Raw genomic sequence first — 27,053 nt, forward strand, 5'->3', positions numbered from 1 at the left:
CATTAAACTTTATAATAATAAACCAAACAATCATACAAAACAAGTTAAGCTAGAAAGTAATGTGTCAATGACACAGACACTGAAGCTATAACCACTAAAATTTAGCCTTAATGAACAACAGTTTGCTTAAATTTCATTAAAGACGAAGAGTAGCAAATATTACTTTAAAAAATCTACAGAAATATATTTCAGTCTACTCCAGATTAGTGACAGTCCTCTCAAACCAAAGCCCAGACAGAAAATATTAAGTTACAATGATTTCAAACTTTCCAAAATTAATTTGAAACCTAAGAATCAGCTGCATGTTCTGATTCTCCAGACATACAGGTGTAGCTGCTACTGTGACTGTACTGTAGATTTGTTTTTTTTCTGCAGCACAACTAGGAGGCCAGGGCATAACCAAGCAAACATTTTCAGACCTTTGTAATGTTATTCACCTATCTACGTACCTTTTAATATTACTCTTTCAGACAGTCTGTCTATATTAATAACATTTTCTCCTTTTGACCTGTGCCCTTAAAGCTTCATTACTGTTATTCCTTATATATAATAATCATCTAGTATTTTATGTCAGTTCAAAGTCAATTTAAATTTTGCAGTTATGATATACTATATTTGTCGTGAAGTTTTGTTGCAATTTGTGTTTTGCTGTGGGCTAAGGCAGGCAAAAACATCTCCAGTATGCTGAATGTGTGCTGAAGAGTGATGACAAGCTATGGAAATCCATTACGTTTTTGTAGTTAGAAATGTTCTATATATCAAACTGGTGACACTAATGCACTAATATTTGCCAATGGTCCAAGGAATGAACTGATGGACTGTATCTGCTATCTGCTGGTCCAAGCTGTGGTAAAGTAAGTAAAGGGTCCATGGGAGTATGCTAGTTTTTAAATAAAAATGAGGCCGCTCAGGCTCAGTAGGTGTGCACAGTCATGCCACCCAGGGTATTTAACTGGGAGATTGGAGCTAATCTTGCTTGCACTTGAGTGAGCTATTGTTTCTGGTTTCCTCATTAACATTTCACGGGTCATAATTAGGACACCACACTCATGGTAGTATAAAGGGGTCCTGAGCAGGACAGAGGGGAGATCCGAAAAGAAAAAAGTTGGCAGCTCACAAACCTAGCATGGTCAATATTCATAACCGAGGACAAGCCAGGCAAATGAGAACACACATGGTTAAGAGGTAGGTAGGCTTAGTGTTTTTGTTTAAAACAAACAAATATTCAAACAGTGCAGTACTCCTTCAATAAATAAATAATCCACAACAAAAAGGTTAAAAATTTATAGGCAGAATCCTTTCCTTAAAAACAACCCCAAGCCTCAGTGCTATCACTCTAAAACTGACATCTCCTCTGCTTACCATTATGGGTTTCATAAGAAGGAGGAAATGTCCACCGACAGGCGCAACCAATCTTTAAAATCTGGCTTGTGTCCCTTGCTGCCTTCCTTCAGTGTCCCATCTCTTGTCCACTACCACTTCACAGCTTTTAGACAGGAGCCCTACCGGAGCAGTGGGTCACTCCTACTCCACTGGGTGCTCATCAGGAGTGACCTTTACTCCTCAAGAGTACTCTTGAGGCTTACCCAACCACTTGCCACTTCTCTTTCATTTCACTTGGGCTGCCACGATTCTCTTTCCTTCTTTCATTGTAATTTCCCTTATTTTAACCTCTGTCTTTTTCTTTTCATTTTCATAGCCCTCTTTTTTTCTCTCTGCTCTGGCTCCTCTTATACTTCTTGTGATGCAGGTGCGCTGGTTTAAATTTCAGATCCTGGAGCACTAATGAGGCAATTGACTGAACTGCATGAGTCTGCACGTGAATGCATGCTTATCTGATCACTCCAATTCACACCCTAAAGCCACCCCACCATGCTACCAGAAACACACCTGCATCCCATGTAACTCTGAGTGTACATAAGTTTAATTATTCCTTTTAGAAAAAGTGCCTCTCCACGCACCTAAATGTGTCTTATCACAGATATCCAAAGAAAGAAGGTAGAGTTCCAGAAAGAAAGCAAGAAAAAGAGAAACCAAAGGTCAGAAAAAGACACAATCAGAATGTTGAGTCAGCACATTGGTGAGGAGGCAATTGTTGTGTGGCACCGCAAAGGAGCGACAGGAACAGCACTCCAGGGGTAGATCGTCCTTCAATGTACAGTTGAGAGGAGCAGGGGCCTCTTCAAGGACTCCGGAGATCCTGTAGATGAGAAGAATGTCATAGGGCACGGGTATCGAACTCCAGTCCTGGAGGGCCACAGTGGCTGCAGGTTTTCATTCTAACCATCTTCTTCATTAGTGACCAGTTTTTGCTGCTAATTAACTCGATTCATGCCCCTTAGTTGTTTCTTTTTCCTTAATTAGCAGCCAAACAGTAATGAGATGCAAAACAAGCTGCCATATGACCATCTTACATGTGCCCATCACACATTATCTAAAAATAAAGAAAGGTGATGGACTTGGTAAGGTTGATTGCTCAGGTCACCCAAACATTTTGACAGTGTTCTTAGAAAAAACAGAAAAATCAACAGTTTTGGAAACGTCTGCTGTGGCAGAAAGAGAGCAGCAACAAGCCATTTGATTAAATAACAGGTTTAATTAACAGCAAGATCAGCTTCTCATTAAGAGATTGGTTGGAGTGAAATTGGTTTACTGGTCATCTGTTGGCTCGTTTCACATTTCATTTCATTTTGGCTGCCATTTAATGAAGAAAGCAATACATTCAGGGAACTGAATCCTTAAAATCAGGGCTATGAAAATGAAGGGAAAAGACGTTAATTAGCATTGAAAACTGGTCATTGATTAGCAAAAGGGTCAGAATGAAAACCTGCAGCCACTGTGGCCCTCCAGGCCCGGAGTTCGACAACCCTGTCATAGGGAATATGAAAGTCCAGTTCCAAGGGTCCTGGCAGATGGTGTTCAGGACAAAAGATGGAGAAAGGGTCAGATGGGGAGAAAAAGACAAGAAAAAAAAAAACGATGTCTGTGTTTTTTTAGTCTTGGATTTTAGCAAAATGAAAGAACTTCTTTATTACTAGTTTTATCTACACATATGCATGAATTTTATCGAGAATTATTTATTTATTTATTGAATGAGAATGCACTGCACTTTTGTTTGGAACACTTTGTTAAATAAAAGCACTTTTGATGCACATACTCTTGGAGTCATGCGCCCTCATCATCCAGTCCATCTTGGTTTACAAATATCAACGTCCCTATGTTCAAGAGTGAGTTTACCAGCTGCAGGTGTCCCGGGCTTCACAAAAAGCCTTGTATAGTTTCTGAATTCTTATAATAATATTCAATACAGCATTTGAAACTCTTACAAAGCAAGATGAAAAAATCTAAAATGCTGTCACAATCCAGTGAATTTGTGACTCTTTTAGTTAGCGTCAAGTCTGCTTCCAGACAGACAATGCCTGTCAATGCTCAGAAATCATTTGATTGTCATAGACTTTCATTTCACTTTTGTAACATTTTTCTACAACATTATACTAATCGGAGATTAATGGCTGCAATGTAACAATCCTCAGTCTATTGAGATTACTAATAACTTTACTTGCTCTATTGCTCCTCATTTGATTGTATCGGAAATCTTGTGTTTCTAAGTTTGATCAGGGGTTTAATGAAGTATTTTCCATTAAGTGGGGCACAGAATTATTTTTCAATATTTTGAAGAATAAAGAAAACTTTATATTTCCATGACTGTATATCTAACACAACCATTCTCCCAAATCACTGCCTGGAGCATTTAATACATTGATAACAGGTAACTGTACTTCTTCAGACACAATGAACGATATTTAGTCAGAGTTCTCCATGTTTACTCACATCCTTCCTAGCTGTGTCCCAAGATACAGTTGTTCCAAAAGTTAAACTGTACTGGAAATCAATTATTTGGTACACTGTATTACAGTGTATTAATACCTAAGGGAAATTGCCTTTTCTCATGACCTTTGGAGGTCGGAGAGCTTTGTGAATTAACTGATTTTTCTTTATAACAACTAAGAATCTTTGATAAAATTTCCAGTTTCTTCCTGTTGTCATTAACATATCATTAATGCAGAAGGCATGTTTTACAAAATTGGAACCTTTGCCACTTTTTGGTAGATCTATTTGAAAAGTTTAAGGCGTTTTATTTCATGTTGACGTACCCTATACACTGCATTTTAAACCATAAGAACAGGTATACCATAACTATGAAAAAATCATTTTTGCTTGAAAAACTCCAAAAATATCCTTTAAGTACCATATCTTAGTACATTTGGTGAACTCATATAAGTTATGAAGACTTCTAATGTATTTACAAGCTAAAAGGACTATCTAACAGTATATGTTTTCAAATATTAAAAGTATTTCATAATGGATCTGTATACATGTCATTATCTCAGTTTTATGAGATCATTCCCCTCAAGTTGCTCAGTTTGAAAACCATGTCATAATATATAGTTATCTGTATGTATGTCTAATGCCATACACTAACAAGCAATGTGAATGTCAAATAAAGTTTGGCATATCACGCTTTAACTAAAGTGTGGTGAATTGTTTTAAGGCATACATTTTTCACCTTTAACAGATGCAGCCATTGATTCATTTTAAAGTAGCTTATTCCTACTCTATTCTAACAACATCCGTCACAAGTAAGAAGTAAATGTTGGACAGAGCACTAGTCCATCACTAGGTATGCTTACTTTTATTGAGCCAATTTAGAGTTGTTGACTTGCATGTTTCTGGAAAACAGGAAGTAACAAAAATCTTCAGAACATCCTGCCAAACATTATTAAAATGTATAAAAAGCAGCCAGGTGAGGACTGAACTCCATGCAGCCTTGGCTCTCAGGCAGAAGCACTGGGTACTGAATCATTGCAACACCCTTGTTAACAGATAAGAGAAAACAAATGATAACTTAAAAGAATTCGTCCCACCTGAGATGACAGCCTTTATTTTTTTTACCATCACTGCATAATAGCCAAAAAAAAGTGGCTTAACTGTGACTTTGATTATTAAACGTTTAGCACCCTTGTAAATGGATTCTTGTCTTTGACCAATGTCACTTATGCTGTATGATCCCAAGTAAAAGTCTGTACATGGCTTCATATTGTTCGCCTGATTACCGTCAGATCTCATCATTATGTAGAATCAATTTGAATTTATTCATGTGGAAAATCTAATGTACACGGGTGATGGACATATTAGACTAAAACTTGCTCAATGCTAAACAGGCTTCCATAAAAGTAATATACTGTAAATTACACCTGAAGACAGCATTACTTTAAACATGATCACATCAAAGCCATCTGTTACATATAATTGAAAAATACATTGAAAATACCATAATAACTACATAGCAATGGGTCTACCTAAATGAGCTCTTAAACGTTTTAACAGAAAGCAAGCCAGCTAGCCTTTTGAAGCAGCAGACATCCAGTTTTCTGAGCAACCCTGCTCTTGTTTAGAAACTTAGAAGAAGCTTGAATTGTAAGAAGAGGGTATTTCAAAAAGCAGGTGGACACAATGTTGTTTGTTTTTTATTATTATTATTATAATAAATTTTATTGCAGGAACATTCTCTGTGATAGATGGCTTGCTGAACAGTAGAGCTGCAGTTAGCAAAATAGCATACATGATAGTTAAAGAGCTCACCGCTGTCACAGAAAAGAAAGGTTAATGAATTGAAGGGATGGTGACAAGTCAGAATACTCTGTCACACGCAGAAGCCAGAATTTGGTCCTATCTTGATTATTGTATGTGTGAAAACCTTATTTATCACAGTTTCTATGGTAGAGAAGAAAGTGGAGTGAAGCAGTGATAGCGTCATTGAGGGTGCTACAACCTCCTGCTGTGGATTCATTCTTCTTTTCTAAACTGAAATGTAAAAGCATTGTAAGCTTTTTGATCTCACTGCATATGACCTTCTGGTCTCTCTTCTTTCATCTGGTAACAAGTTCAGGTCGATCAAGGACTCATAAAATATAATAAAAGTACTAATCCACAAGTTTGTGTGACATAAATGTAACATTCTCACTTTAAGAGTGAGTGAGGGGATGAACAGCTACTCGTCCTATGTCTGCAGAATTGTGATTGAGTCTGACTTGTCTTATAACTTTGTGTCTCACATGATGTTTTCTGGTTTTGTTGTTTCTCTCTTCATTATTATCATCATTGATGTAACATTTCTTGTCATCTATGCATCTTTTATAATATACACCATTATACTTGTGAGACTTACTATATGCTGATAAAAAAGCCCTGAAAAATGTATTTTATTTTTTTCATAACTAACTGTGGACCCCCCCAGAGGGTTTTTTTTTCAGGGTTGCTGTGAAATGAAGTTTTTGTTTTTCTCTGTACTGCTGTTACCTGGCCATATCTTGACAATGGCATTAACGGACATGGACTGCATTGCTGGCATCGTGTTAGTCATATTATCCAAGGTAGTTTGCTGGACTACAACGTATTTTTTAGTTTGAGTCATTCCTCCCGAATTGCCTGCGGACAATAGGGAAAGTTGCCAGACTGAAATATCCACACGTATTTGGGGATCTGTAACAAAACCAAAGTCAGATAAGCCAAAGTCAAAACCAAAGCTCAACAACCCAAGACGCTGCCCTGCCACAAGGTGAAAAGCCTGGAGCTGGTTACAAAGGACGTACCGTTCCAAAAGCTGAATGTGAAACTGACAATGAAGGTGAAAGGTGAACCTCCATGTAGTCAAAAATCAAAAGATCATGTTTATAGGGTTTTACTGTCACTTGTACAGAGTACAGAGAAATGCAACATGGCACCATGATTAATAAGTATAACAACCTTACCTTGAAACTTCTGCCTTTTTACTAAAAAATATCAGAATACAGTTTTTAGAATACTGTAGTGTGCTCTCCTGATCAAGTAGTTTGGTGACTCTGCATTGGTTATGTTTCTCCTCACTCTCTCCTTTACTACAGGATAAGGCATCTCTGGCCACATCTGTTGTTTAACTTTGGAGATTTTTTTTCCCAAATAGCCCTCAGGTTTCAGTCTGTATTTTGCTTTCATGACACAATTCACAGAGGCAGAGCTTATTACGCTTGCCTGTCCGCACACTTGAGTTTTGCTCAAAAGTATTCAGCTAACTCACAGATCTTCTTCTAGTCTATATTTATACTGCAGATTCAAGTGCTCAAGAGAAGTTGTGCTCTTTGTCGGTAGCTCTCTTAAACAAAGTTCAAAGCTGCAATATGTTCTTTGTAGAAGTATCCTGCACCCCACATATTAGTTCTGGGTTGAGTAACCTGTGAAGACTTTTCAGGTAGGATTCCACCAGATTCCACACGGATGTTTAGATCCTTCTCACTCCTGTTTCAGATGTGCTCAAACCTCAATCAACTAGTATCTGAATACTTCTGCAAGGCAATGTTCAGTGGATATTGATAACTTTGAAATGTTATTCTCAGCTGATGTAAAGGCCAGAAACAAGACAAATCAATTCAGACATGGTTTTTATTTTTAATAAGATCTTGTAACCAACAGTATTTAATAAAAGCCAAATGTATAATTTAAATAATAGAATGAATTAATAATATCTGCTTTATTTTGTGCATACCCTGATAAACATACTAACACCATGGGAGTTGCTAGTATGTTCATATTTAACTAATTCCATTCCAGTATACAAAATTAATTTGCCTTAGCCTGACATCAATCAATTCTGTGTCTGCATGAATAAAATCTGCTGTTTCTGTAGAAGGGCAGCACGGTGGCGCAGTGGGTAGCACTGCTGCCTTGCAGTTAGGACATCCGGGTTTGCTTCCCGGGTCCTCCCTGCGTGGAGTTTGCATGTTCTCCTCGTGTCTGCGTGGGTTTCCTCCGGGTGCTCCAGTTTCCTCCCACAGTCCAAATACATGCAGGTTAGGTGTATTGGTGATTCTAAATTGTCCATAGTGTGTGCTTGGTGTGTGGGTGTGTGTGTGTGCCCTGTGGTGGGCTGGCGCCCTGCCCGGGGTTTGTTTCCTGCCTTGCACCCTGTGTTGGTTGGGATTGGCTCCAGCAGACCCCCATGACCCTGTAGTTAGAATATAGCAGGTTGGATAATGGATGGATGGATGGATGTTTCTGTAGAATGAGAAAGAAAACTGTGCAGGAAGCTTAGCTAAACACCTTTATAAATAGCACATAACATACAACCAGATTATTTAAAAATCATTCAAAGCTAAATTGAAGTTGGAATAAATTATAACTGGCATCAATGTCTAATAGCAGGGTTGCCTGCATAATCACCTTCTGAACTTGCAAAAATGACTTCTGACCATGAACATATTTCATTTTATTATATAAATAATATTGTCCATCTATCCATTCGTTCATGATTGAATCCGTCTAATCTACAAGAGTGCAAGGCTGTAATGAAACACACATCCAAAAGTTCATTCTCAAGAAAGACAAAATAATGCCAGAAAATAAATAAGTAAATGAAAGTAAATAAAATAAAACTACCCATACTGCATACATGAGTAATTTTTTACTTTACTTTAAAATGTGGTATAGTAAGTGCTGTGTCACTTTTTTAAACATGTTGTACGTATGTGCTCTATTCTGTATAATATTTTACATACTTCTCTGCTATAATATAATGAGGCTTATAAAAAATGATAAACACTATACTGCACAGCATTAACAGTTGTTGAAGTGACTCAAACATTTAATGTGACGTCCAACCCTAAGGCAATTTGTTTAAAGTAATAACTATGGTAGTGTTTTAATGATTTATGCTGTTTGAATAGACAATGGATGAAATCATCTTTTTTACTTAAAAAAAATTGGAAGCATGGCACAAAATTCAAATGTTGATGGAATTATTTAACAGTGGAACAGGTGGTTCTACTCTTCCTATTTTCAGTAAAACTTCCTGAAACTCACCTGCACTACTCTTTACCACCAATTTAGTTTTCTCTTAATTTTTTTTTTAAGATTTAAGATTGTGCCACTTTCGGTAGTCAATTTGTTTTTGTATTTTTTGTATTTTTCCATTTCATAGTCATGGGTTAGCAGTGACTACCCCTGCAGCATCAGCTACAAATCTACCTAAACTTGAGTTTATCTGAAAGTAAATCAGAGTAATTTTAAATTGAGCTCCTGGTGAAAACACCACACGGACACAGAGAAAGTGACCAGTCCAAAATTCTGAACACACGTACATGGACCGCTGAGGTAGGAGTGCCAACTACTGGACAACTATTTTGCCATGCCACTCATTTTTAAAATTACAGATTTAAATATAATTCTCTGAGCTTCAATCTGATTCTAAAATTAACAGCCGTAATGAGTAAAGGAGGAGAAGCAGTAGCAGTAGTAGTTGCATTGTCACACTTGCATGTCCAGCCAACATGCAAGATGTCATCACTGCCCACCTCCCCGAGAATGTGTTAAAATACATATCTGCATTTTATTTAATAGAAAATACAAAACCTGTTCTCTTCACATAGTCCTTTATCCCTGATTCCATATAACCTTCAATTATTCTCTTCTTTTCTGAAACCTAGTGAAAAAAATTGTGAGGAAATATTCCAATATTGCAGTGACAGAATGATTGGATAGTGTGTTACTTTAAGCTTGCCATGGAGCTTTTTTGGCCACAGACCAAATTTTATTTGATTGGCAGGTCTAAAAGAACAATATATTTCCCAAAGATTACAACCAAGATAAAAGACATAGTGTGTGAGAAAGCTAATGCACAAATATGTACAAAAATAAAAAAAGGTATTGTACAAATACTAGGTCTTCCTATAAATGTATTCCAGCTGGCTATGTTTCGTACAGCATTCCAAAGATATGGTCATTTGCTGTTCAGTGAAATCTCTGAACTGTGCTGGCATAGATTTGTGATTGTGTGTTCCATGCAATTCAAGTTACATTTTCTTCTTTGAGCTCCATGAGTTTTTCAATAAAATGCAAATTAATCCTTAAGTGCATTGAAAAGGAATGGTTCTTATAGTTGAAATGAATCTTGTATTGCGTTAAACACAACAAAATGACTTTGTCAATGAGCCCAGATTAAATCTTTGACTGCTATTCATTATCAAAATGGCGTAAAATGAATTTCAGATTGTGGAGGCTGCAGTCCATTTCTTCACCATTGGGTGTAAAATAGGAATTGACCCTGGGTGGTGCACCAGTCCATGACAGGGCACCTTGGCTTTTAAATTGATTGGTTGATTTAGAGTTTGCTATTTAACTTGTAGCCTTGCAAGGAAAATAAAAATTATATAGACACAAGCATAAAAACTCCACACAAGAAGAGGTTGTGCCAAGAATTGAACCCTGAACTCTACTAACCACTGCACCCCCAACGTGCCTATACTTTAAAACTATAATTTGAAAGTTAACAACATGCAGGTCAAGGAAGTGAATAAAGATATTACAGAGAGAGAGGGAGAGGGTGGGAGCATGTGCTGATAGCTACAGTTAAACTGTAAAGTTGTTTAGCTGCTGTTGTTATCCTGTCATTACAGCCTGCTAATATTTTTTCCACTGTGGTATGTCATTTTATATCTCCCTGTTGCCAGTTCAGTTTCAGTGACGCAGTAATACATTAGTGCCACATACTATAGATTTATTGATTCTATATTTATGTGCATGCTGATTGTGACATCTTACTTTTAGTCGTCTGTCCATCCATTCATCAGTGTTCCTAATTCAGTGTAGGGTGACGAGTACCAAAGCCCAATTCTTCACCATTCATTACAGGGTAGCATTAACCCTCAGTGTGAATGCCAGTTGCGGATAGTGCGTCAGTCTTTATTTGTATATCTTTATACAAGAGTATAAATCAAAAGTCAAATTTCTATTTTTATTATCTTAGGGAGGCATGTAGAGAACAATCTGTTTGATGTGTAGAAATGACAATACTGTATGCTTGATATTGACTTACTCATGCTTTCAGCACATTGCATTATATGACATAACTTAAAGACATGTGCACACTCCCATTTATTTTCTGTGTCTCTATTTCACTTGCTCTGCATTTTTCATTATAGTGCTACAGTCAGATCCAAAAATATTTGGACAGTGACATTACTTTTAATAATTTTGGCTGTAAACACCACCATATTGGATTTGAAACAAAGCAGTCAAAATGTAATTGAAGTATAGACTTTCAGCTTTAATTCGTGGTTTAACAAAAATATAGCATGAATTGTTTAGAAAAGATGGACATTTTTATACATGGTCCCAAGATTTTCAAGAGCTCAAATATATTTGGACAAACTAGCGTTTGCTAGACTAGTCTGTTTCATAATTTGTTTATGTATTTATTGTCATACAGATTGCTGGACAATATCCAGCCCCATAAATGAACATTTGCACTGTTAGTGCCATAGAGAACAGCTCTGAAACAACAACCACTGAGCATCTTGGGAGGCCATAACCGATCTATACTTGTAGTCTACTCTTTTCCACTATGCTAGTTGCACCTGTACCCTCTTTCTCGTCTCTTTTGTCATTTTTTCAAGCTAACAATCTCTCTCCTGCCTAACCAATCTCCATCACTGCATGTAACTCTCTCATAAATCTGATTTAGGCCAACTATGAAAGAATACCAAGAAACGCAATGCTTTAATTCAATGTTGCCAGTGACCTACACATGACTTCAGCTACATCAATGCTATCGGTGTGCCCATTGTTACTCTATCTTCAAAACCGATCATAATGGTTGATATTCAAGATTATGAAACACAAGCCTAGAGTAGATGGATTTGAATGGGTTTTTCCCCCATAAATACATAAAGTAAAATAATTGTGGTAATTGTAACATAGAATTTATGCTAATAGGCAACTGTTGGCCCTAGGTGGTCTTCCATATGATCTTTGGTCAAAAACACTTTGTGAACCACTGTCGCAAAATACCCTATCAAAATAAATTTCAGTGGAGACAGAAAACTGGGAATCAGTAGTTCCCCATTTATTTTTTCTAGTTAGCCACATTGAAGGACTGCCAGCGGAAATACGGCCAAACTTTCTTTTCCAAAGGATAATTTCACTTTTTCTTCTCTCTGTCCCTCCCAAGTATGAATGGTCGGGAACCCCTTTTATTGGTTTTCCTGTGATTCGAGCCATGGCTGAGTTTAATGATCCAAGTCTTACTCAAGGCTGACCACATCGCTGGAGAAGGAACAGACAGGCATATTAGATTTCTTTTTGGTCACAGACTTTGCTCTTAGATTTCCTTTACATAAAAGTATCATGGTGACCACACTGATAGCAATGTTTTCTGTAAAAGTGTGATACTGGGAAAATGACAAAGTAGGTTAACTTTAGTTATCCTAGTTTGGAATAATTATGGTAACAAAGCAAAAATAATCAGATGAAAAATATAGCTGAATAAAATGGTAATAGATTATATTTTAGGGTTAAGTTACATCAGATACAATGCTCAAGGAATATAGACATGCTGGGGTGTTTGGTTAAATAAATGTAAATTAATATAGTGTGTATCAGAAAGAAAATGTGTAGATTATGAAAAATAACACAATGAAACATTTACAGCCTTACATGAAAAAGTCTTATGTTCTGTAATTCATTAATTTAAAAGAAATAAAAACATTCTTGCATGGATAGGCATAGGCCTTCACATCTGATACTGCTTAACACTTTGCTTTGTATAAATATGCATACTTTTCCACATTTTTCCATTTCTGCAATTCTGTCAGTGTGAGCCTGTTTCCTTTTTTTAAATGAAAACATGGTTTAGACCCCAAATTTCCTTTGGCCCGGAAATATTGATAATAAAGGTTAAGTAAAAGCACATTTACTTTGTTAAGCTATACTTTAACAAATGAGCTTATCATAAGTATACATTTTCAAATAACAAATGAGATGGACTGTAAAAACATATATGAGGACAACACTGTAGTGCCACTAAGGTAACGCAGGATGTTATAGGAGGTGAGTCCTCCACACAGGAAGCCATTAATGAATGGGCAAAATAGTAAACACTGTAATCAAGGACAATGACAAGAAAATCAACTTAAAGAAGATAATGGCCATGAGTAGTTGTATAGCAAGTACCTCAAGAACAGAATTTAATGACCTAAACATTAGAGAGAATGTTAACCAGTGTAAAATAAACAGAGAGAACCCAGAAAAACATTTGGGGTAGCCACACCATACACTTGGTAGTATAGGCAAAATAGAAGAAAAACAGCAATGTCTTTACAGACGCAAGTCCAAAACAGAAATGAGGTATGGGAGGTATGATGGCCTTTTTATAGCTGGCAGACAGTAAAAAGAGGGCTTAATGGAACCAGAGGTGGAAATAACGTCTTTGAGAGGCTGGGTTCATGGAGACCGGAAATGGATGTGATGTTTTCTAGGAAGCAGGTTCTTCAGATGGTCTGCAGGGGGATAGAAAAGAAAGTGTTAGAATACAGTGGAAACACATTTATTCAAACCCGTAAAGTGTCTCTCAGTCTGAGTTGGAATCCCAAACCCAGTCATTGTGTTTAAGGTGTTTTCATGTCCTTAATGTGCCTGTGGGGGATCTGGTACTCTGGTTTTCTTCCCATATCCCAAAATCATCCATATCAGGTTGCTTGGTGACATAAAACTAGCCCAATGGATATGTATATGAGAGAGCCATGCAATAGACTCCTGCTCAATCCAGGGTTGTGTCCTGTTTCCACAGTGCTACTGGCTGAGGCTTTGGTCCACCCTTGATCCTTAATTATTATTACTATTAAGAGGGTTTAATGATGATTCATAATGTTAGGGTGGTGCTTTTAGCGCAATCGTTACTGCTGCTACTTTTCAGATCCAGAGTCCATGCATGTTTTTGAATCCCAGCCCAAGTGCTGTCTGTGTAGAGTTGGCACATTCCGCGTGGGTTTTCTCCAGGTTTTCTTCCAAATGCCAAAGAAGTGTGGGTTTGGTTAATTGGTCTAAGTCAGTTCCGTATGAGTGAGTCCAGATGTGAGTGTAAGTGTGCCCTGTGATGCTCTGGCACTCACTCCACTAGCTTTATGCTTCTTTGCTGATGGACTACATGTTTTTAAGTGCAACTGGTAATGGATGGATGGATGAATAGGTTTACTAATATTAAGGCTTGAGGAGTGTTACAATGATTATATTGTACTAGGGGGCTTACCAATTGCTCGCTTCGTTCGCCAACCCCCCTTGTCTACGCTACGCACCAGCCACTTTGCATCTCTGCCGCTCGTGTTGTGAAGAGGGGGGCTTAATGCACCCCAAGGAGACACGGCCACTCCTCTGAAACCCCCTCTTAAACTTTGATACAATGGGAAACATTTGCTCGATCAGCTGCTGGCTTGCTGCTGCTACCATGCTGCGTGATCTGCATCTTGCGCGGCGCTTTGAACGTTTAAAAGCCTGTACAGCAGCTGTCTTTGTCATCTACTCTTTGTCTTTTATTTCTGGCCCCAGGTGTCTCGTGAGACGTGAGTTCTTGATATTTTTTAGTTTATAATTTAAAAACGGAATAAGAATCTGAAAATCTAACAATACCACATTAAAGTTCGATAAACTCTGAAAAAAATGATACCAAACATATATATGTAAGTTTTAAAATAAAGCGTGACATAAAAACATCACATAAAATCGTTGCACAAAATCGTTGCACTTTTAGGCTTAGGATTTTATATATATAGAGTAGATATCTATATTTATAATATGTACTATATATTTGTATGTGCATATTATGTTTTTTATATTTTACTGAATGTTATTTGGCATACATTTGTGAATGTATGCAGTTTTTGTCTGTGAAAGGCACACTATAAAAATGGTAACAAAAACAAACCAAAAAATTCAGAAATGAATGTATGAGTGTGTTTGAATTCCGCAATCTATGCTATTCGGTATAAATGAGTACAAAGTAATATCTTCTAAAAATAAATAGATTATCATAATTAATGTGTTTAATCTTTGTATTTTGGTATTCTTCTTTAAATTCAACCTCCAAAAAGAAATGTAATGTTTCTGCCTGGGCGGCATGGTGGCGCAGTGGGTAGTGCTGCTGCCTCGCAGTTGGGTGATCTGGGGACCTGGGTTCACTTCCCGGGTCCTCCCTGTGTGGAGTTTGCATGTTCTCCCCGTGTCTGCATGGGTTTCCTCCGGGCGCTCCGGTTTCCTCCCACAGTCCAAAGACATGCTGGTTAGGTGGATTGGCGATTCTAAATTGGCCCTAGTGTGTGCTTGGTGTGTGGGTGTGTTTGTGTGTGTCCTGCGGTGGGTTGGCACCCTGCCCAGGATTGGTTCCTGCCCTGTGTTGGCTGGGATTGCCTCCAGCAGACCCCCGTGACCCTGTGTTCGGATTCAGCGGGTTGGAAAATGGATGGATGTTTCTGCCTACTTTTGCAACACAATGTCAAATGCTTCTGCTGAAATATTTTTAACATATAAACATTTTCCTTTTTATATCTTTAACATATTTAAACAGTAAATATTCCTTACAATAGATGTGAAAGGCATCATTAAATTATACTTTGGCATGTAAATTCAGGTATTCAGTGCAGAGGGATCACTAACCTTGTGAAAAACAGGATAAAAGAATTAACCACCATGCACTTGTTCACGAGCCATTTTTAAAACATTTTGATGCTAATCAATCTTTTACATTATGTGCAGAAAGCATTCATGTGATTTTCTATTACACAGCAGAGTGAACAGTTCACAACTGAAGAAAATCTTCACTTGTCACATTATCTGTATGAACTTCTCAAAAAAATAATCTTAACATTAAACTTCCCTTTGCTGTACTTGTATTAACATTCTCCCACTCTGTACATTCCACACACTGTTAACATTCATCATGAATTATTGGTGCCTAAAGAGCTTTTTGTTCCAGTTTATATACCTGTATGATGATATAAAAATTTTAAGAAAGACATGGACGATAAAGTTAAAAATAAAATGCCAAAAAGTCATACTTTACAATTGCATCGCAATTTTGCAAATCTGTATCTTTGTGAATTCTTTTTATATTAAGCATGGAGGTCAGAAACATAAGTGAACTGAGGTGTAAAATATATTAAAACAATTGTCTTTGATGAGTAAATAGTGAGGTGTTAAGCAAAAGACTCTGAACTACCAGAAAGATTAAAGGCTGTAGGCTTATAAAATATATATATATATATATATATATATATATATATATATATATATATATATTACAGCATGAAATGCGTATTATTATTTTTTTAATTTATGATGTAAAAAGAAAAATTATATGTTGGCCTACAAAAGCTACACGTACATCACAGACTTCAAACAAAAGAAAAGAGGCATTTTTTTGGCAAACACAATTATATAAAATAACCATCTGAAGCTCAGAAGTCTCTATTCTGCCTTCAGACCTGTGCACAAGTACCAGAAAGAAAGAATAGTCAAACTACACTGGAAGTCATGCGTTCATTCAACAACAAATAATCACTGACTAATGTTCTCTGTCAATCTGATATCATTGGTGTTCTGTTGTTCATTAAAGTTGTTGTTCCAGAGCTGTCATTCACCTTCAATGAATCAGCTTTAAAGTTAGCCTCTGATATCATAAAGGAGGTTTATTTCAGCATGGGTTCCTCCCCTGGATAGCAATCAAATTCCTGTTTTATGTCTTTTTTTGTTCAAGCTTAAGTGAAAGATGAGTCAAAAAGGCAGGCATTGGTCATGTCAAAAGATGAAATATGCAGATAGACAAATCCAAAATGAAAGACAGAAATGGTAGCACAAAGGTCCTCAACCGTAACTTAATCATTTATTTCCCTAAGTAAAACAAATGAATTTCTTCACCAGAGAGTTTTTCTTTTATATCCAAAAACTTGGTCACCATGGGCTGTACGTTGCCATCTTAGTGATGACTCAACATGTCATGTGACCAGCAATGGGCTTAGCAAGCATAAACAACATGGCCATGAAGAAATAGTCATCAAAATGGCAGCTACCATCTAAACAAAGTAGAAGATAAAATGACATTGTGATGACATCACTAAAATAATGACAACGATATCAAAATAATCCTAGAACATACGTTTTGTGTTGTGCAAAAATATTCATACAGATTATGAGGAAAAACAATTTAGTTCTCCTGGACACTGTTTTCATTTTGTTTTTTGTTTTATATTTGGTACACTGCAGTAATCCCTGAGGGGAAACTGTCTTCTCGCATGACCCTCGGGATTAGAGCGCAGAGTCAGTTTTATTACCATTTACATCTCCCTTGATTAAAATATCTGCATATGGATAACAATATAATAGTGTACATCTGCATAGAAAGGTTTTGAAAAATAACAGTTAAATTTTACCAATCACATTCACTCAAAACATCTGACATTAACAGAAGGCTATCAAGTAGTGACTTACAGAATTTACTAGTTGTGTAGGTAGATGTCATTAGAGAGAAACAAGAACAAAATTAGTTAAGCATGAACAATGTCTTTAACAAATAACTAAAGAAAAGGACCAGACCTGCAAACATGTCTAATGTCAGGAATGAAAATTTTGGTGATACCTCAATGACAAGTGAATCAAAACTCTGCCACTAGTTGTGCTAACTTTAGTGATTTGGTTTGCTACCAAGTCCACTACTGAGTAAGCTAGAAAGTCTACAATCACACCAGTGCTAAATGGCAAATAGGATAGTTTAGGTCGCGGATTTGTCTGATATTCACAAGCCAAAAAGTTGATCACTACTGAAGTTTCCAGCTTCTGTTACAGTTGGTAAGGTGAGCAGCATTGCAGCTTCTTGGTACAACAGATAACAGGATGGTGGGATATTGAAAGATGCAATTTTAATGGTAACCTCACTGAGGACAGATTTATTTGTAGATTCAGAGATTGGAAACACACATATCGGACATATTCAAGACATGAGTTATATAAAATGCATGGGGCAGTGCTTTGTAAATACACAAATGACAAGGAACGGAAAAAATGGTAATTAATCTGGTTGCAGTTATATAATGCTACTGGTCAAAATTATAACAGACACCATTTGTCAGTTTTGTAGTGGAATGGGCTGGTATCTCATATATATTGTTAAAAGTTAGGAGTCATTTCATTGTAAGTGGATTTAAATTACAGTTAACTAAAATCACTAAAACTAGAGGTGCAAAAAAAAGATGATGACCCCATTTATGTTGTTATAACTGGACTTCTAAAATTATTTTTTAAATAAATGTGCAATTAAAAATAAAAACAATAACATTAGGCCCACTCATGACTACTTTAGTCCCACCCTTTTATGAAATCCTGCTGTTGCTACTGTCTAGGGTGTGCACCATGCACTGCCCACAAGTAGAAGACTGTGGGGACAGACCCAGGACACGTTATCTCTCGAGTAGCCTAGGAGTTTCTGTGAGTGCTGAAGTCAGAGCCAGACTGACGTTTACAATTAGCGGGAGCTTTCCCAGTGGCCTGCTGCCTGGTCTGGCCTGGCATTCAGAGCAACCAGTGAAATAAACTAATGGTGAAATTATATACTGTTATTATACTGGAAAACGAGCAGGCGTTATTGCTCTGTAGTGGGCACAAAGCCTTTTGGTTTAACGTTGGAGGATTTTTTTCTGGGTTCTGGTTGGATGGTTTCTTGTTTTTGTTCAAGTTAAGTTTTGACTTTGCGTGCGTCTCGCGCTCTGACAGTTAAACAGGAGCAATGTGATGAGAGGCGCGTATGTCTGGTGTTTTTGTGATTAAAGTTATATATGAAGATTGTTTAAAAGTTTAGAATATACTCATATTTGTTGTATGGGTTTTGGTATTTGTTACTGTTTATTTATTTTGTTTTATTTTTGTTTCACATTTTAATGAAGTGTAGTAATTGGTGACATTTCATTTTTAACGTTTTTTTTTCCTTTTCCCTCAGAGTGATTGAATAGGCTACAAAAACTTTTTATTTTATTTTTTTATTAATGAAACACATATGTGAATGGGATGATCTGTGTTTTTAAATGTACCTGTTGTTCTTTATTTTATGATAAGTTTGTTAATGAATGTGTCTTGTTTTTACTTTATTTTGATATTTTTAAAGTGCGTCTCTCACACTCTGACGGTTAAGCCATAGCGCTACGATGAGAGAGAGTTTTTTGTTTACTAAGTGCATTCTTTAAAAAATGCTTGACAGAATTCTGTGGCATTGAGACATTTTTTGAGTCTTTTATCTATTGAAGTAATTCAAAGTGGTCTTTTCTGACCATCACTTTGTGGAAGAGTATTCAGCATTACCATCCAGACACTGACAGTGGCTCGGCTGTGTAGATTCCAGACTCACAGTTACAATTGCAAACATAATCTGTGCACTATGGATTCCACTGACAACTACGTTTTGTGGTTCACATTTGTTTTGATATAAATATAATAGAACTACATGGTTTATTTATTCATGAAGTGTTCCACACTTTATCAGAGGTTGTGTTGAGACTAATATTTAAGCATGAAATGTATGTGTAAAAGCTAAATTTACTGTCTCCTCATTCATAAAAAATTCCAAGACAAAATGGTGTTTGTTGGTTTTTTGAGTCTGTGCCTGTACAAGAAAACTGATGTATATTGTGTGGCCTGGGTTAGACTTGGGATTCCTGGCCTGAATAATCATCCCAGTCCGGCCCTGCCTGCAGTCCTAGGAGTTTGAGGAAACTGCTAGGACAAGGTGGCCTGGTTTGCATTGTTGCCATTGTGATTCTCAACACAAAGAGCAGAATGAAAATAACTGATAATGAACTGTGTTACAGTCTCTGCTTTGGAAGTGTGAAGATCAGCAATTTGTTTCTTCCCCTTAGGCCTTAACATATTCTCTACTGGTTTAAAAGGATACATTGATTAATGGAAATAAGAGATCGTAGCCATTCATCCTTCCTTCTTTTATTTTGGCATAAAGCTTTGTACTAATTTTCCCTTGCTGCTTCTAAGGTGAATAAACAATGATTTTTGATTTTTTTTAGATCCAGCACACCTTCAGTCATAAATCATGTTGATCCACATCATTATGCCATTCATTGTATATGTTCAAAACTATTTGTGTCCTACAATGTGATGTATGTAATGAATTAGACATTCATCAAGGATAGTTATCATTTTCAATGGCTCTTTACTCTGATATGACATAGTTATAAACAAAAAAGTACAATGAATTATCTATTTAAAGTTCTCAAACAAGTGTATATTTTTTGACATGCTTTCAAATTGTTTTTCTCTTTATGACAGGATGTGCAGATCGTCAGCACCGATGAAAGCCAGGTATTTCTTGCACTTCAAGAATGGTACCAGACAGACACTTACAACCTCTACCAGTCAGACCCACAGGGTGTCTACTACTCAATCGTACTTGAAAACGTCAGAAGCACAAAACAGCCAGAGGAAAACGTGCTGATAGACATTTTGGAGGTACTATGGTGCATTTTGTACTCAATTCTTATTTTAACAACACCATCATCTAACTTGCTATCCTTAAATTACTTTAATTGTGATTCTTTTAATAAAGTACAATGGAGACCTGCTGAGTTTCCATATGTGATGTCTTATATTTTTTTACTTTCTTGTCAACTTATTTAAGCCAAGGTAATATAGGGTGTTTGTTTTAATGGGGTTTCGTAAGGGTAGGGTCAGATTGTGCAGTGATAGACACAACAGACTTAGTCAGATATTTTTTTTTTGTATATTTTCGTGGAAACGGTGAAGGCAGTAGGAGTAGTAATTGGTTGTGTCTGAGAGTGTCATGTGACTAGTTCTGTCTGGCAAGCTGGCTGCCCTTGCAGTTTAGTATAAGAGTTGTCACACAGTGATGAAGATGGCTGAGAAACTTATAAATTGCACCAAAGAGGAACCGCGATCTGTCATATGCTTTGTGTGGGCAGAAGGTGTGCCGGGAGCACAAATTTATCTCCGCATGTGTGCTCAGTATGGAGATAAAGTTCTCTCACATAGAGTCGTCTGTGAGTGGATTGAAATGTTCGAAAATGGCCGTACTAGTGTGACGGATACAGAGTGGTCTGGACGTCCAGCTACAGCCACGAAAGAAAGAACCCTGATGTAAAAGCAGAGGTGCACCAGTGGCTACACGCTCAACCAAAAACATCTTTTGCTGATGGCATTAAAAAGTTGGTACGACGCTGGGAAAATTGCATCGCAAAAGAAGGTGACTATGTAGAAAAGTAATGTCATTTGTTTTTGAAATTTTTAATAAATAAAGTTTTAAAAAAAGTGCTGAAACGTTTTGAACATCCCTTGTACATTTGACTAATGACTCAGATAAACCCTGTGTAAAGTGGAATTTATTTATCATATTAACTATGACATTTTTTGTAATGTTATAATAATAATTCACTTACAAATAAAATATATAAAATTGCTACCAGCTCTGTACATCCAGCTGCTTTTCCCAGTACTGTACAGGGTTTTGAGGAACTAAAGTATTTTTTGATAATACAAGGATAAACATGGAAGCAGCTTTTAGTTAACCTGACAGGCATATGTTTTGAGAATAAGAGAAGAAAATCCATGCTGCTGTGGAAAGAATATGCAAAATATACGTGGAAGATAACCAGATACAGAACTCAGACATGGGGGACTGAAATCATAAGGCAGCTGTGATAACCAATGCTTCACTGTGCTGCCCTGTATGACTAAACTGTACTACAGCCTTTTTACTTCCCAAATAACTATTTTTTAAAGTTGTTTCTTTATTGTCAGGTTATTTTAATTGCATTAACTGTAGGCATGCAGCAGGAACATTCTAGAGTTCATTGTTTGTTGTTATTTATCATTTTTGGGTCGTGTGAGCATAAACTTGTCCTTAGTGCCACAACTTGCAGTTCAATAGTGTGCCCTTCCTGTTAAATAGGGGAACAGTAGCCTAGTAGAGCTCTGCCACTCATCTAACGTGCCTCTGGCATTTTAGACATATTGGTGTTTCCTAAACAATTAATTGAAAAAACTGCACATCTGTCAATTACAATTATATCTGTACACATCTGTAGAATTATAACTGTTATGTTAATTTATTTCAGTAATGTTTACCATTATATAATATGACATTTGTTTATAGATTTATGAAAACCCAACCTGGGATCCACTTTAAACAAAAGAAAAGTACAGCAGTACAAATGAAATATCTTGTATAATTGAGTTCAGTGATCCTCTGCTCACTCATTTGTTTTCTGAACTTGTTATTTCCATTATGAAGATACAGAGAATTGTGGGAGAGCAAGACAGCATCAGCTACTCTTTCATAGAGAATAACGTAGAGAAAAGCCAAGCAAAATGACACCTTTTATTGGCTAACTAGAAAGATTACAATATGCAAGCTTTCGAGGCAACTCAGGCCCCTTCTTCAGGCAAATAGAGAATAATGGGAATTGTGGGTATAAATATAATTTCACCCCATAGCAGATACTGTAAAAGTAGTAGCTTAAGTCAGATATGAATGTAGCTCAGATCTGTATTCTTTTTTGTCTTTAAAAACTTTTGGAGGGTTTAAATCAAAACCAATATACACATTGGTTTCCTTTAACTTATTACATACAGCACTGACATATACAAGCTGCAAATTTACATGAACAATGCAATCAACTGAGCATTATAAGCACTGTAGAGGGAAGAACAAGTGAAAAGGAATAATATCATGAACTGTGTACAATGTTAACCTCCTTTATGTTCTGTTTGCGAGTTACCTCATTAGTGAGCTGTGCAAGTGTTTAAACTGACCAATGCATGTTGCTGCTCCCAGCTTGTGTTGTACGTGCTGTACTGGCACTGACCCGTTTCTGCCATGCGAACCAGAGTGTTGTGGCATAACATTTTCTTCACAGTACTGCGTGTATTTTACCACCAAGAACTCTCACCCCAACCCTGTTCTTTGAAATATATATTTATATATATATATATATATATATATATATATATATATATATATATATATATATATATATATATATATATATATATATATTGTGGCAGACGGGCAGGGTCCATGCCTGGCCGGGATGCCCCTTCGCTGTATATTCAGGGGGAGCAGTCCTGGACTGTGCAATTCCTCCCCGTGGATGCTAGATGGACGGCCCCCTGGGTTGGAGTGGTGCTTCGGTTTCCCGCAGGGCTCCATGGGAATTGGAGTTTGGTGCAGCCCTGTTGGGTCCCGCAGGCGCCGTTGGGGATGCTGTAGCTGGGACTCCTGAGCTGTTATGGGCAGTGTATTCACCACACCTAGAAGTGCAGCTGGAACTCGGCAGTCAACCACCTGCAGTTCTTCCGGGTGGACTATAAAAGGGGCCTGCAGCCACCACTCAATGGCCAGAGTCGGGAGGAGGAGGACGAAACTTGTAGGAGGAGTGGTAGTGCCAAAGAGGAGTGTTTTGCTTTATTGCTTTGTGTTTTGGGACTGTGTTGTGTCTGTGGGGGTCACAGGGAAGATGTGCCCCAAGGTGAAGAAAAATAAAATCAGTTTGGTTTTATACATGCCTCTAGTGTGAGTCTGTGTTGGGTCAGGCGCCTATATAGTACATTTTTGCTACAATATATATATATATATATATATATATATATATATATATATATATATATATATATATATATATATAAACTGCTCAAAAAATTAAAGGAACACTTTGAAAATACATTAGATCTCAATGGGAAGAACAATCCTGCTGGATATCTATCTATACTGATATGGACTGGGTAATGTGTTAGGAACGAAAGGATTCCACATCGTTTGATGGAAATTAAAATTATTAACCTACAGAGGGCTGTATTCAAAGACGCCCCAAAAATCAAAGTGAAAAAATGATGCGGCAGGCTAGTCCATTTTGCCAAAATGTCATTGCAGCAGCTCAAAATCGTACTCAGTAGCTTTTATGGCCCCCAAGTGCTTGTATGCATGCCTGACAATGTCGGGGCTTGCTCCTAATGAGACGATAGATGGTGTCCTGGGGGATATCCTCCCAGATCTGGACCAGGGCATCACAGAGCTCCTGGACAGTCTGAGGTACAACCTGGTGGCATCAGATGGACGGAAAAATAATGTCCCAGAGGTGTTCTATTGGATTTAGGTCAGGCAAGTGTGTGGGCCATTCAATGGTATCAATTCCTTCATCCTCCAGGAATTGCCTGCATACTCTCGCCACATGAGGCTGGGCATTGTCGTGGACCAGGAGGAACCCAGGACCCACTGCACCAGTATAGGGTCTCACAATGGGTCCAAGGATTTCATCCCAATACCTAGTGGCAGTCAAAGTGCCATTGTCTAGCCTGTAGAGGTCTGTGCGTCTCTCCATGGATATGCCTCCCCAGACCATCACTGACCCACGACCAAACCCGTCATGCTGAACGATGTTGCAAGCAACATAACGTTATCCACGGATTCTCCAGACCCTTTCACGTCTGTCACATGTGCTCAGGGTGAACCTGCTCTCATCTGTGAAAAGCACAGGGCACCAGTGGTAGACCTGCCAATTCTGGTATTCTATAGCAAATGCCAATCGAGCTCCAAGGTGCTGGGCAGTGAGCACAGAGCCCACCAGAGGATGTTGGGCCCTTAGGCCACCCTCATGAAGTCTGTTTGTGATTGTTTGGTCAGAGACATTCACACCAGTGGCCTGCTGGAGGTCACTTTGTAGGGCGCTGTCAGTGCTCATCTTGTTCCTCCTTGCCCAAAGGAGAAGATACCGGTCCTGCTGATGGGTTAAGGACCTTCTACATACCTGTCCAGCTCTCCTAGAGTAACTGCCTGTCTCCTGGAATCTCCTCCATGCGCTTCAGACTGTGCTGGGAGACACAGCAAACCTTCTGGCAGTGGCACGTACTGATGTGCCATCCTGGGGAAGTTGGACTACCTGTGCAAGATCTGCAGGGTCCAGGTATCGCCTCATGTTACCAGTAGTGGCATTGACCGTAGCTAAATGCAAAACTAGTGAAAAAAACAGTCAGAAAAGATGAGGAGGGAAAAATGTCAGTTGCCTCCACCTGTTAAACCATTTATGTTTTGGGGGTCGTCTCATTTTTGCCCCTCTAGTGCACCTGTTGTTAATTTCATTAACACCAAAGCAGCTGAAACTGATTAACAACCCCCTCTGCTACTTAACTGGCCAGATCAAAATCTCATACATTTCATTGACTTGATGCTATACTCTGATTAAACTCTGATTATATTTATTTTTACATATAAGATACATTGGCTCAACAATATAATTTGGCTTTAATTTGTATGCACTTTATACTGAACCCAACAGAATAGGGAGTGCTGTGTGTACTCAAGAAGGCCACGTGATATCTACATCTTATATGAGCTTCGCCTAACTTTGCTTTTTCCACTTCACATCACATTTTCAAAACCCCATTTCTTTTTCCTGTGCAGGGCAGCTACACTTCTTCACTCACTGCCAACCCAATTTCTTTTACAGCTTTGTCAGTGGTGAGCTTCTTCTGGTGGCATTGATTTACATGACCTGCACCCTTCATTTCGATGCATTATTAACTTGTCAGAGCTGAGGCGAAAAAGAAAGTGCGGGCTAAAAATACCCAACTCACTAAAGAATTATTACTGACAAATAAAGAAACACAGATTGGGTCAAGTTTTGTTTTCTATAATGTCACCAAATTTCAGTCAAATCACTCAAAGCCTTTATAAAATTTTGGTTTATTTAGTTTTTCTATTATGGGGGGCTATCCTTTAATATTAATATATCAAAATGTTATTTCTTAGCTGATACATACAGCCCTAGATGTATCATTCTTCCAAATTTCAGCCTTTTAACTGAAATAGTGTTTATGTTGCTGAGTGAGTCAGTCAACTTTGCCTTATATAGAGATGTTAAGTTGAAAAAGTATGAATCAATGAAATGTGTTCTTAATATAAACACTTGATAAAGTATTTATACAACTTCAACAAATAATTTCTCAACTGTTTAATGTCATTTCTATCAAATCAAATGTGCCAAAATCTTATTTTAGGTGCGTGGAGTCAAGGGAGTTTTCCTGGCTAATCAAAAAGTAGACGGAAAGGTCATGACTCTTATTACCTACAATAAAGGCCGGGATTGGGATTTTCTTAATCCACCATCCATCGATATGAATGGCAAGACTGTGAACTGCAAACCGGTAAGCAGTAATTAAAGTTTTTGTCATTAACTTCAGTCTTAACATTTATTTTGGCTCATTTTTTATATTATTCCACATGAGTAAAACCTCATGTTGTATTTATTGAGAAGAGCAAAGATAAAGTTAAAAGATATAATAATATTAGAATAATTTGATAGGCTGGAAGTCATCAAAACATTTTCTTACAAAGGTACACTTGATATTAATTTATTTTTCAGCTTGCTTCAGAAGTATTACAGATGAATTGGCCTGCTTCCCAGTTTTCATAAAGGATATGGATATGCAAAAAGAAATGCTGAAACTTTACAGTATTTTTCCAAATTACCAACCTCTATTATTCAGTTAATTTTATAGAACCTGTGTAGATTGTTTCTGCACATACTGTAAGTGAGAAGGGGATGGTAACTACCAGGTCTGATGTTTCAGAGAAGATGAGAAACTGGATAACAAAAACAGAGTAGTTTATTAATTGTAATTTACTATAATATTGTTTGGGAAGAAGCTTACAATTCATTGCCTGTCTCAATTGTATTACTTTAAAAATGCAGACAAACTACAATAAGGAATTTATACAAAGTGCTCCGCTAGTTCAGTAGAGCAGCAAAAATGCTGAAATTTACAACAAATAAATGGTAAACATCCGGTGTGCCTCTAAAAGTAGTCATTGACTTAGATAATCATTTATATAAAAAGTGGATAGAATCCTTACAATAATACTGAAAACGTTGGTTCTCTTGTATAAAAGGAAAATCTTGATCATGTCATAGCAGAACTTAATTATGTGATGTAGTACCCATAGCAATGCATTTGAATGTCTCCACAAATGACCAAACAGAAAGACTGTTTTCTAATTAACATTAAACAAGGTTTCTGCTTGTTCTATCATCAGTCTTTTCTGTGGTTTTTGGCTCTGTATTCAGATTAACTAAGCCAGAGATTTTTAAATGAAAAGCAATTAAAGAAACCCACAAGATACAAAGTTC

The 27,053-nt window shown here is 37.3% G+C and overlaps 1 protein-coding gene across 1 annotated transcript in view; it reads left to right on the top strand.

Annotated features, from left to right (window-relative positions):
• Positions 1-27,053, top strand: part of sorcs2 (sortilin-related VPS10 domain containing receptor 2) — a 1,166,544-nt gene that overhangs the window by 1,047,852 nt on the left and 91,639 nt on the right. Inside the window, exons 9-10 of the mRNA XM_028801884.2 lie at positions 20,185-20,364; positions 25,924-26,070. Of these exons, the coding sequence (XP_028657717.1) occupies positions 20,185-20,364; positions 25,924-26,070 (327 nt within the window). The remainder of the gene's footprint in view (positions 1-20,184; positions 20,365-25,923; positions 26,071-27,053) is intronic.

This window comes from Erpetoichthys calabaricus, chromosome 5, assembly GCF_900747795.2.
Source record: "Erpetoichthys calabaricus chromosome 5, fErpCal1.3, whole genome shotgun sequence".
NCBI lineage: Eukaryota > Metazoa > Chordata > Cladistia > Polypteriformes > Polypteridae > Erpetoichthys > Erpetoichthys calabaricus.